The sequence below is a fragment of the Micromys minutus genome (assembly GCF_963924665.1).
Source record: "Micromys minutus genome assembly, chromosome: 21".
NCBI classification, from domain to species: Eukaryota; Metazoa; Chordata; class Mammalia; order Rodentia; family Muridae; genus Micromys; species Micromys minutus.
The window spans coordinates 10,679,828-10,692,572 of record NC_137956.1 but is presented as its reverse complement, the minus strand read 5'-3'; the positions used below and the strand labels follow the sequence as shown (position 1 = coordinate 10,692,572).

General features: G+C 39.2%; 1 protein-coding gene across 31 annotated transcripts in view; it reads left to right on the top strand.

Annotated features, from left to right (window-relative positions):
• Positions 1–12,745, top strand: part of MLIP (muscular LMNA interacting protein) — a 254,915-nt gene that overhangs the window by 99,959 nt on the left and 142,211 nt on the right. For 12 of the 31 annotated variants that reach the window (XM_080934380.1, XM_080934387.1, XM_080934373.1 and 9 more), the window contains exon 2: positions 5,632–5,717. The exons of the other annotated variants lie outside the window; for them this stretch is intronic. In XM_080934380.1, the coding sequence (XP_080790506.1) occupies positions 5,673–5,717 (45 nt within the window). In that variant the 5' untranslated portion in view covers positions 5,632–5,672. The remainder of the gene's footprint in view (positions 1–5,631; positions 5,718–12,745) is intronic. 31 annotated transcript variants of the gene reach the window in all.

Below are 12,745 nucleotides of genomic sequence, written 5' to 3'. Positions count from 1 at the left end.
TGTATCCAGTCTGATAGTCTATGTTTCTTTATTGGGGAGTTGATACCATTTATGTTAATAGATATCAAGGAATAGTTGTTTCTGTTTTCTGCCATTATTGCTTTTTTGGGTTGAGTTGTGTCTGTGTTTTTTTCTTCTTTTAGTTTTCTTGTTTAGGATTTTTCTTGTTTTTACTAGGCTGTATTTTCCCTCATTGTATTGGGTTTTCCACCTATAATTCGTTGTAATGCTGGGTTTGTGGTCAGATATTGTGTGAATTTTGATTTGTCTTGAAATATCTTCGTCTCTCCATCAATGTTGATTGATAGTTTAAAAAATAGTATCTTAAGACTTGCAGATAAGAGGAACTGCAATAACGTTTCTTTAATAAGAAATGTAAAAGATGTCTGCTTCAGCCATCAACAGTGCTAGATGCTAAAGAGAGTTTGGAATTGAAGGTGCCTGTTGTGAGCTTCTTTTTGGGGGAAAGATTGTCCAGTGGAATAGTTTAAGTTCCCTAATGAGAGAGAGATTATTAGAAGCAATTGTATATAAGATGCTTAGAGTCCCTGGAAAGATCCCAGATAGTTCTTCTTGACCAAGAAAAACAATTATAACCATAGGAGACGCTCTACCACCCCCTCTACTCACATAAATCATGACATCAGGAACCAGAGGGCTTTTTTTGTTTTTGATTTTGTTTTTTGTTTGTGTTTTAATTACTTTTGTTATTTTTTTATAGTCCAGTCATTACTCACCCTCCGGACTCGCCCTCCCAGAGTTCCTCATCCCATTCTTCATGTCCCTTGTCTCCAAGAGGATGTCCTCCCCCCTCACTCCCCTACCCAACCCCCTACCAGACCTCTCCACTCCCTGGGGCCTCACATCTCTCCAGGGTTAGGAGCATCTTCTCTCACTGAGGCCAGACCAGGCCGTCCTCTGCTGTGTATATGTTGGGGGCCTCTGACCAGCTAGTATATGCTTCCTGGATGATGGCTCCATGTCTGAGAGATCTCAGCGGTTTGGGCTAGTTGAAATTGCTGATCTTCCTATGGGGTTTCCCTCTTCCTCACCTTTTTCCAGTCTTTCCATAATTCAACACAGGGGTCCTCGACTTCAGTCCAATGGTTGGGTGTAAGTATCTGCTTCTGTCTCAGTCAGCTGCTTTTTGGGCCTCTCCTAGGGCAGCTATGCTAGGCTCCTGACTGTAAGCACACCATAGCATCATTAATAGTGTCAGGCCTTGGAGCCTCCTCTTTAGTTGGATCCCTATTTCGGCCTGTCACTGGTCCTCCTTTCCCTCGGGATCTTCTCCATTTTTGTCCCAGCAGTTCTTTCAGACAGGATAAATTCTAGGTCAGAGTTTTTGACTGTGGGATGGCAACCCCATCCCTTCACTTGATGCCCTGTCTTTCTACTGGAGGTGGACTCTGCAAGTTTCCTCTTGCCACTGTTGAGAATTTTATCTAAGGTCCTCCCTTTGAGTACTGAGAGTCTCTCAACTTCCCAGTCCCTGAAACATTCTAAAGGGTCTCCTTCCTCTAGGTTGCATATTTCCATTAATTCTGCTGCCCCCAGGGTTTCTCTCCTACCCACCAATACCTGATCCTGTTCACCTTTCCCTCACTCTTCCTCCTTCCACTTAGGTACTTCCCTCTCTTTGCCTCCCATGATTGCTTTCTTCTCTCTCCCAAGTGGAACTGACACATTCTTACTTGGGCCCTTTGGTTTGTCAACCTTCTTGAGTTTTGTAGATTGAATCCTAGGTTGTTGCGCCCAACCTTGTCCCGCAAGGAGAAGACGTAACATGGCCAGGTTGTTCTCTCAGCAGTTCATTCAGGATTCCTTTCTTGACGCTTTGATGGATTAGGGAGCCCTGTACCTGGAAGGCTCTCTCCTTTTGTCCGCCCCGCCTGTCTGCCAGCTGAGGTGTCTTATCATAATTGGTCAGTAATGTGGCGTGATACAGGCACATGCGCTCTTGGGGTGTTTACTAGTTAGAGCAGAAGCCGGCACCATCTTAGGGGGCAGCTCCTTGTCCCAAATCCAATACGGCTCCCTACACTAGGTATTCTGTACTTTTTGGCCAATATTTAATCTTCACTTATTAGTAAGAGCATACCATGCATGTTCTTTTGGGTCTGAGTTACCTCACTCAGGATGATATTTTTTAGTTATCCATTTGCCTGCAAAACTCATGATGCTCTTGTTCTTAATGCTGAATACTGTTCCATTGAGCTAAACAGAGAATTCACAACAGAGGTCAAGAAGCACTTAAAGAAATGTTCAAAGTTCTTAGTGATCAGGGAAATGCAAATCAAAATGACCCTGAAATTCCACCTTATCCCAATCAGAATGGCTAAGATAAAAACTCAGTGCACATGTGAGCAAGGATGTTGAAAAAGAGGAACACTCCTCCATTGCTGGTTGGATTACAAAGTGGTAAAACCACTCTAGAAATCAATCTGGAGGTTCCTCAGAAAATTGGAAATAGATCTACCTGAAGACCCACCTATTCCACTCTTGGGAATATACCCAAAAATGTCCTGCCATATTACAGAGCACATGCTCCTCTGTGTTCATAGAGGTCTTATCTGTGATAGCCAGAAGCTGGAAACAACCAAGCTGTTCTACAGTGGAAGAATATATATATATTTTAAATTCGGGGATCATCATCATTTGCTGGCCAAGTGAGAATTAGTCTAAATTCATGTGCTCTTTGGAGCTATAAGTATATCTAACCAGATGGATGACAAATGTTGCTGGTATGGGTGGCTTTTAAGTTTTTATTTTAAGTAAAAATTATGACTTCTGTCACTAAAATAGTTGTGACAGCAATGATTATTTTTAATAAAACAATGCATGAAAATCATGAGAGGAAATTTGCTAAAAGATAGACAAAATATCACAAGTTGACAGTTTAACTGTTCTAATGTTAGTTACAAAGTATTCAGGGAAAGCTTTGGATACAGCTGAAGACAGAGGCTAAACTGTTTTCTTTTCCAAATTTGTGATTAATTGCCATCCTTGCTTTATGTTTGGGGAAGAGAATGGTCACAAGAAAAGACCATGGTGGGGGGGGGGTAAGCAAAGTGACATACAAGGCAAGAACACTGGAATTGTCAAACTCTCTTAGAATAAATTCAGCCATTGACCAAATACGTCACTGGCCCAGGATCCATAGACTAGATAAACTTCGGAGATGCACATGTCTAAGACTTGATGGTAGGCACTCTTTGAAGCTTTCATCACACATACTTACACATATCCATCTCTGAATCCTTATTGAATGCAGCATAAAGTTAAAATATCTTGATTCAAAGTCTTTGATGATCTAGATTTGACCTTATGAGCCTTTATTGTTTCTCGTATTATTTTAAAATTAAAATACCACAAAGCCACAAGAAATAACATACAAGGGATGCTGCCTGGCACATAAGCCTGGGCTTCCCAAACTAAATCTATCTGTAAAATTCTACGGAGCAATGCTTTACTTACTCACATTCACAGGGTAGACATTCAGAACAGCTCAGAGGTCCTCCAGCTGATCTGTTGACTTGTGCCCTCTGCTTCCTGTCTATTTCTACCACTCCCTTTTCTTCTTGATTTAGGCTCCCCTAAATCTTTTATGCCTGATAGACAAATTCTTCTAGATCCAACAGGATACCACTTCCCCATTCTGAGATCAGCCAAATTCTTACAATTGTTTCACGGCAAAGTGTTTGTGATCTTGTGATCTTATGAACTGCCAGGAGAGTGCCACTGCACTTTTTGTTTTTCATCAATTTGACACAAACCGCAGTCACCAGGGAAGAAACAAATTTCAAGTGGAGAAATGCTTCTATTATATTGTCTTATAAATAAACAGGTCTTTATGGTACTTTCCTGATTGTGTATTGATATGAGAAAGTCCAGCCCACTGTGAGGGGTGCTATCCATGAGCAGGTAATGGGAGTTATAAGAAGGTGAGTTGGATGTGATCCTAGAAACAAGCCAATAAGCAGTGTTCCTCCATGGTGCCTGCCCCGAGTTCCCTCAGTGGTGGACTGTGATCGCAATGTGCAAGCCAAATATCCTTCTTCATCTTCAAGATGCTTTTGGTCATGATGCTTATCAGGGCAACAGAGAAGTGAAGCAGGAGAGAAATGTACCAGCCACAGGATATAACCTGGAAGCTCTTTGAAAATCCTGGTGTGGAGAATCCATTGCTGGACCTCTCAAGCAGAAACTACAGAGTGGGCAATGACACTCAAGAACTATAGGATGGACATTCTTTTTTAGAACGTTTTTTTCTCTTTGTATTTCTGTTACTTATATGGCATAGTTATACATATTCTCAGTAAGAATGAAAGGTTTTGGCATCGGATATACATTACCCCTTATGTATCCATACGTGTATGTGTGAGAAAATATGTGTTTCAGTGATGTAACATTACGTACATGTAGAACCTTAGCCCTTTTATAGGTCAAGATGTACTAATGTTATTTGCAATAGTTTCCATGCTTCTTAATAGAATTGCTTTGAGTCGTGACTGCTCACAATTGTCCTAAGTTCAGGCTCTTGACAATGTTGAAAATATTAAATGCTGTAACTACATGAGATGAAACATTCATTTTTGTGTAGCATTCAGTATATAGCTCTCTACACTACATTTTCTAATGCTTATGCACAAATATAGATAGTATAGGTTTGTTTAAAAAACTCAATGCTTAGAGAATAGAAACACTGAAAGATGCTGACCACAGTCCTTCTCATGAGAAATATTTGTGACTTGTTTATAGGTGGGCAGGACAGTCACTGTCTTCCAGACACAGTGGAAGGGGCTTTTGTTTTGATAGCTATTTTGGTAACAAGCTCTTTCTTACAGTTACTTTTGTTTAACAGCAGAACTTGAGTCACTCAGATGCTCCTATATGACTGCTGTTCACATGCCAAGGACTTGTCATTGAAATGATTGCATTTCCAAAATGATCACTGTGTCTCCTAGTTCTTTATTTAGACGCCATGCTTGTGTGTGTTTGTGCCTCTGAATGCTCTGAATGTTCTCTGTGAGCGTGGTCAACTAATCACCAAAACCGACAGATGCCAGGGCCCTTCAATCAGCGTCTCATTGCTGTCCAATCTGGCTTCTACCTTCCTTTCACAGAATACATAATTGCACTGCAAGCCTGAAAGAAAAAGAGGGCAAACACAGAGAGGTAGCAATTTTTCACTTCCACTGATCCCGTTTTAGCAGTCAGTGTGACCTCTCATGAAGTTCCAAAAGTAAAATTGTCAAAACAAATCCTTTGGAGCTGAAAAATATTCAACTCTGAGAAGCATCTGCTCTGTCTTCTTTTAGATTTCTCCTTCCCCCAACCCATGTGTGTGTGTGTGTGTGTGTGTGTGTGTGTGTGTGTATGTGTGTGTGTGTGTGTGTGTGTGTGTGTGTGCGTGTGCATATGCATGTGGGTACATGCGCCAGTGTGTGTGTGTATGTGTGCCTGTGTGTGTTTCTGTCTCTCTCTCTTTCTCTCTCTCTCTCTCTCTCTCTCTCTCTCTCTCTCTCTCTGTGTGTGTGTGTGTGTGTGTGTGTAGGCGCTTCCGTGCGTGTGCCTGTGTTGTTTTAGTAACAGGCTCTCTTCCCACCTCAGTCCTTGGTTTGCTTTCAGAACAGGGGCTTCTGAGTGACTGCAGAAACAATTACTTCCAAATGACCTCCTGCATCTTAGCGGGGAGCCTTGAGACCACACCCAAGGTAAAAAGAAGTCTTTGCTTAATGCTTTCAGTAACTTTTAAAGGCACCATGTTTTGGTATATGCTGGAGGGTGTGAGGGCGAGCTACCCGGGTGCTGATAAATTTGTCTATGTTATTGAAATGAGATGTTATCTATAGTTAGGGAAACGGGCAACCGATAAATGCAAAACTGCTTGTTGGGCAGAGAAAATGCCAAGGATTGTGCTTGGCATAGAGTTAATGTTAGAATGCTTGCAATGCCTTTTCTTAGTAAGAGGCTAGTGGTCCTCTGTGCTGCAGTGTCAACATGGTGGTGTGTGGGGCACTTTTAGGGAAATAGAAGAAACAAAAACACACCGACTGAAGCCGAGCAAAGGAGCACACAGCCTAGAATGCCCTGGGGAAAACATCTCTCACATTGTAGCCTATGCAATGAGAAGGGGATCAGCTTTACAAATTTGGGGGTATCTCAAGCCAAATTTAGGATACTATTTTAATCCATTTAGTTCTTATTTCTATTATCAAATTAGTTTCCCCGGGATCAGATGTTTAAACGGCATTGGCACCTGAAAGTGTTAATTGCCAATTAAGAAGCGAATGCCGTTAACTTGCATCAGCTTCTGCTTTGTTGGAAAATGATTTTTTTTTGTCACCATAGAGATTCATTTTGGGGTTGGGACTCAGTTAGATTTGCCACACAGTGTGCTGTAAATGGTAAATGTCTTTCTTCTTCTTTTTGTTGGAACAAGGGATTCATCAGTCTACTGGCTAACATAGTTCTTCAGAATATTTCATAGTGTGGCTAGTGTAGCTTCAAATCTCATTCCATCAAAAGTTCCTTTCAAGCGAAGCTTAGATTTCTGGGAAGATACGATAAAGGTGTTAGATAAATACAGCGAAAGAGCTCAGTGCTAATTTTGTAGTACTGTCATGAAAGTTAATATCAAAGGGTTGCCCTTTTCCTGATCTTCTGGCAATGGGTATAAATGGACAGGAATTAATCCCAGAAATTTATTTCTATTCAATAGTAACTCAGGGATGTAAGTTTTTAATCTTTTTAGATTGCATATTATATATATATATACATATCACATATATAATAAGGAAATATATATATATATATATATATATATATATATATATATATATATATATCTCAATCATGTATTTGTTCAACTAAAATAAGGAGGCAGAATTGCTTCCCTGCATTTGTGAAGATATTTTACTTAGGGCATTGAGGTTCTTGTGGGGAGAGTGTAACCACAAAGTTGAAGGCTACCATCTTGCTTCTGTTCAGTGGTTTTCTTTCTCATTATGTGTTCATGTTTAGAAATATCTCCATCAAACTGTAATAAATCCACATCTTGTTGATTTATGTACTAGCTGCCTTTTATGCTTGTTCTGTGGACTAAAATTAGAGCTTCCAACTTATAAAAGACTTTAGGTATAGAGATTTACTTGTAGAATTTTGCACTTTAGAGCTTTAAGACAAGTTAAACTGGATACTTGTGCAAGGCATTTGGGGAAGGAAGTTTTGGTCACTGTACATGCTTCAGAAGGTTTGGCTCTACTTGCAGCTTATTAAGTGTCTATGGGGTTTTTACCTGTGGGCTATACTGAAGTTTTTCATATAAAACTATTTACTTTCCTTTGGATAATTTCCTTTGTTTAGGGAGACAAAGTCATTTCATGGGAAAATGAGGGTAAGAACAAGCACCTGGAAGTAAGATCACTATATCATCCCTTCTTTCTTGATAACTATCAAATGACTATTTTGCCCAAAGGAGAAGATAGGATAAATATTTTAATTACTATAGTTACTTATTTATTGTTGTAGCCAAATACTTGTCCAAGGCAATTTAAGAGAGATAGGCTTTATTCTGGCTTGTGATTTGAGTGTGTAGTTGAACATGCTCAGGGAGGTAAGGCAGCTGGAGCATGAGGCAGCCTGCTAAATTGTGCTGTCAGTCAGGAGGCAGAAGGAAGAGAGATGCTGCTGCCCAAATTTAGAGGGGTCCTTCCTCCCTCATCAGTTAAGCCTTTTTGGAGGCATTCCTATAGTCACAGCAGCAGTGTGTCTCCTAAGAGATTTCAAATACAATCAAAGGGACAATGAATCTTAACTACTGGGTACTCAGTGAGACCCCTCCTAACTACTGAGTACTCAGTGGGACCCCTCTTAACTACTGGGTACTCAGTAGGACCCCTCTTAACTACTGGGTACTCAGTGGGACTCCTCCTAACTACTGGGTGCTCAGTGGAACCCTCTTAACTACTGGGTACTCAGTGGAACCCTCTTAACTACTGGGTACTCAGTGAGACCCCTCCTAACTACTGGGTACTCAGTGAGACCCCTCTTAACTACTGCATACTCAGTGAGACCCCTCCTAACTACTGGGTACTAAGTGGGACCCCTCTTAACTACTGGGTACTCAGTGGGACCCCTCCTAACTACTGGGTACTCAGTGAGACCCCTCCTAACTACTGGGTACTCAGTGAGACCCCTCCTAACTACTGGGTACTCAGAGAGACCCCTCCTAACTACTGGGTACTCAGTGAGACCCCTCCTAACTACTGGGTACTCAGTGAGACCCCTCTTAACTACTGGGTACTCAGTGAGACCCCTCCTAACTACTGGGTACTGAGTGGGACCCCTCTTAACTACTGGGTACTCAGTGGGACCCCTCCTAACTACTGGGTACTCAATGAGACCCCTCCTAACTACTGGGTACTGAGTGGGACCCCTCTTCACATCACTCTCCATTCCAGCAGAACACTGACAGGATTAACTATGTAAGAGAACCTAGGAAATCAGTAGCACTATGTGTTTTTGATCAGCCTTAATGGCCTTCCCCAGCCTTGTAAGAGATCTAACCTTTCTTCCCACTAAGGAAAAAGCTTGAAGCACTACTTTCAGATGATGAGCTATTGCTCGTCAACTCTGACACAACTATCAAAAAGAGATAAGAACAAATAATTTTTTAATTTTAATTTTGTTTTGTTTCTATTATTTCCATTCCACAACTCTTTCAAGATATTTCCCATTTCTACCAGCATAACTTCAGAAACGTTCTCTCAAAAAAAGAAGAGGGAATGAAGGAAAGAAGGAAAAAGGAAGGACAAAAAGGGAGAAATAAGAAAAACCTATTTACTAGTGAGAATCAGGTATTGAAGCTAGCTATTCTCATTGTGTTAGGATCAATGTGATTTTAGGTGTAGTGTTGTTGTTTTTTTGTTTTGTTTTCTTTCATTAACCCTTTCTTTCTTTCTTTCTTTCTTTCTTTCTTTCTTTCTTTCTTTCTTTCTTTCTTAAATGAAATTGGGTGCTCTTGCATTTAGTACATAATGGTTTGCAATCATCATAATCTTTTGTTTGATTTATTTTTTCTTTACTCTATGTGCATTACCTTTTTCTATCTCTTCTGCTTAGTTTTATTTGATATCTACTTTGTCAGATGTTAAATGAACTACATTTGATTTCATCTTGGATTCATCTGCTTGGAATAACTTTTTCCATCCTTTTACCTAAGGTGATGTCTATCCTTAATGGTGAGATGTGTTCCTTGGAGAAAGTAAATAGATGGATTCTGATTTATAATATAATCTGATGTTTCAAGTTCTTTTACTGAGGAATTGAGACTGTTGATACTGGAATTATTTCTAATCAGTGTTTATTAATTCCTATTATTTTTTGTTGTGGATTTTTTTGTTTTTGTCTTTAATTTATTTGGATAACTGTTCTAGGATTACTTATTTCTTGAGTGCAGTTAACATATTCTTCAGACTGGTTTTTTTCTAATGCCTTATGTAGAGCTAAAATGCCCAAAATAAATTTCTTAGCTTTGTTTTTATTATGAAATATTTTTCTCTTTCCTTTTGCTGTGATTAATAGTTTTGCTACATATAGTAGTTTGGCTAGCATTTGTGTTTTTTCAGAGATTGTAGAGCACCTTCCAGGTTATTTTCACTTTCAGAGTCTCCATCAATATGTCAGCTGTTATTCTAATATGTCTTCCTTTATATATGACTTTGTACTTTTTCCTGAAGCTTTAAATATAATTTTTTTGTTCTTTAAAGTTAACATTTTGATTATTATGTATCACAAAGACTTTCTTTTCTGACCTTGTCTATTCTTCCTTCCTTCCTTTTGTTTTTTAACTTTTTTGATGGAGATATTCAATTCTCTTTTTCTTGTCTTCAAAACCTAAAATTCTCTCTTCTATTTTATTTAATCTGTTGATAAGACTTTTTCTCTGAACTTACTGTTTGCTTTCTTGAGTTTTTCTTTTATGTTTTATTTCAGTTTTGCTTTTCGTTAGTGATTTTATTTCTTTGTTAAATTCTATTTTTATATCTTAGCCAGTTTTATTATTCATTCAACTGTTTGTTTATATTCCCCACACTTCATATTCTCTTTGAAGTATTTTAACATATTCTCAATTGCTATTTGAAGTTCTTGTTTTATCCTTCAGTGAAATTTCCCCTTTCAGGTTACATTACAATAGGGGAGTGGGATCCTGGAAGAGGCAGATTACCTTGGCTGTTTATTTTATGTTTTCTTGTAGTGATATCTAAGCATTTGCAGTTAAAAATTCTATGGTATTTCTTGATATTGATATCTGGTCACATATTTGTTGGGTATTTGGATCATTGTTTGCTGGTTCCCTAACCTTGTGGATCTGCTGAATAATTCTTCCTTTTCAGTTCTGAGGCCACTCTGAGTTTTCAGGGTCTCAGTATGCTGTGGTTGTCAGGTTGGCTGAAAGCAGAGAGTAAGATGGGGAAAATCACTCTTGGGAATATCTACCTGAAGTTCTGCCTGGAACTCTTGGCTCTGACTCCCATTAGTCACAGATTGGTGCAGTAAGGTTCATGGAAGAGGAAAGGTATGACTCAGAAGGGTGTGTTCATATACTTTACATGCCCCAAAGAATAAATGTTGTATTCACATGGGTGCTTCAGTTACTAGAATATTTTGTCCCATGATAAATAGTACCAAGAATATTAGATCTTTTAAGTACATGGGTGAAATCTAACACAGGAATAACACAAGGGGAAGTGTATGGGACATTTTATCAATATGGTTGTGAAGGGTGTCAGTCCACTTTGGGAAATACTATAACTGAACATGTTGTCCTGAAATACATAAGAAAGACTGAGAAAGTCATGAGGGGCAAGACACTAAACAACATTCCTTCATGGCCTCTGCATTAGTTCTTGTCTTCAGATTCCTGCCTTGAGTTCCTGCCCTGATTTTCCTCAGTAATTGAGTGTAACCTGAAAGTTGTAAGATGAAATAAAACCTTTCTCCCTTTGATCCATGCTCACCAAGAATATCTCTAATCAATAACTGAATGTCCATGTTGTCTGTTCCAGAGACTCTCTGTATCTCATTTCCCAACTTTTTCATGCTTGTACCACCATGCTGCCTCTGGGTTCTGCCACCACCTCAGCTCCAGATCCACCCTGCATGGCTTTCCTTTGCACAGAGCTAGCCCTGTCCTCCTTCACTTCATATTAACTTGTCCTTCACATATTTAGTGCTTTCCTCTTAGATCATCTTCTCAAAATCAAAGCCCAAACTCCATAGTCATTCAGAACTTCTATACTATTATTTTTGTGGGAATACCTCTTATTTTTCTAGAGTAAAATATGGGGTTTAAGATGATCATAATAAAGCATATGCAGTTACTATGGAAGATTTATATATTTGCTTAGGTAGTTTTCTTTTTAACCCTTATGTACTAAAAAGTGTCAAAATTGATGCATGGCATGAATTCAGATGAAATCTTGTTTTCTACTGAAAATGATGACATCCATGTCATTATGTAAATAATCTCACAGAAGGCAAGGTAGGCCTAGTTTTCCTTGTGACTAGCAAGATTGTTAGTCTCTCCAATTTATAACTGAGTGTTTTTTTCTAGGTGTTTTCAAACATCTTTCAAATTTTCCCATCTAGTCATGCTTTTTAAAAGTAATTTAAATTATGTGTATATTTCTATGTGCCTGTGTGCTCAATGGATATGTGAGCATGGGTACCTTGGAGTCTAGATGAGGGTGTTGTTTCCCCTGGAGTTCCAGGCAGTTGTGAGCTGGGATCCTAACTCAAATCTCTGAAAGACGAGTATGTTCTTAGATACCGAGACAACTCTCATCCCCTCTGGTTTTGAACTCTATCCTCAAACCACTTCAAAATAATGAGTTTCTTATTTCACTGAATGAACTCTCATTTTCTGTAGGTATTTAGTTAAAAGGTTTTTATACTTAGTTAAATGGTTTATTAATGTATTTATTTATTGTTCATGGTCTTTCTACAAAGCCTGATAAAAACTCTTCATAGTACTTATAATAATGCTATATATTTTGCATATTTATTACTACCTCTGTCTATTGGCTAACACATTCATGACAGCAGAAGTTTTTTCCCCCATTGTTGAATTGCCAGTCCCTGAAGTCTATTAGACATTGTTGAATAAGCAAAGGATAAGGTACTGTTATTCTGACAGGCATCTTTCACTTTCAGATCCACACCTTAACATGAACATGATGTATATTGGAATTTTCTTGCACGTCTGTTGTTCCTAAGTCAATATTCTGAGCCTGTTACCTTAGGGTTAAATGGATAAATGTCACATTTGAAGCAGACCATGTTCTGTGTTTAGAAGGATCTCTCTTCACACAACAGTGACTCAGTGAGCTTTGGCTGAATGGTTTTCCAGGTTGTTGTTTTGTGCTGCTCACACCTCCCCCCACCTCCTCCTTACTGCCCCCAACACACACACAACAGGACCCCTCTAGGGCAGACTGCTTTCCTTACTGTGGTCATTTCGTTTGTTTGTTGGTTGGTTGGCTTTCTGAAGACGGGATTTCTCTGTGTAGCCTTGGCTATACTGGAGCTTGCTCTGTAGACAAGGCTGACCTTGAACTCACAGTAATCCATCTGCCTCTGCCTTCAAATACTGGAATGAAAGGTGTGTGCCACCACTGCCTGGCCCACTATGGTAGTCTTAAAGGGGGTTCTCGTGTGCTATGGATACTCTTATGAGGAT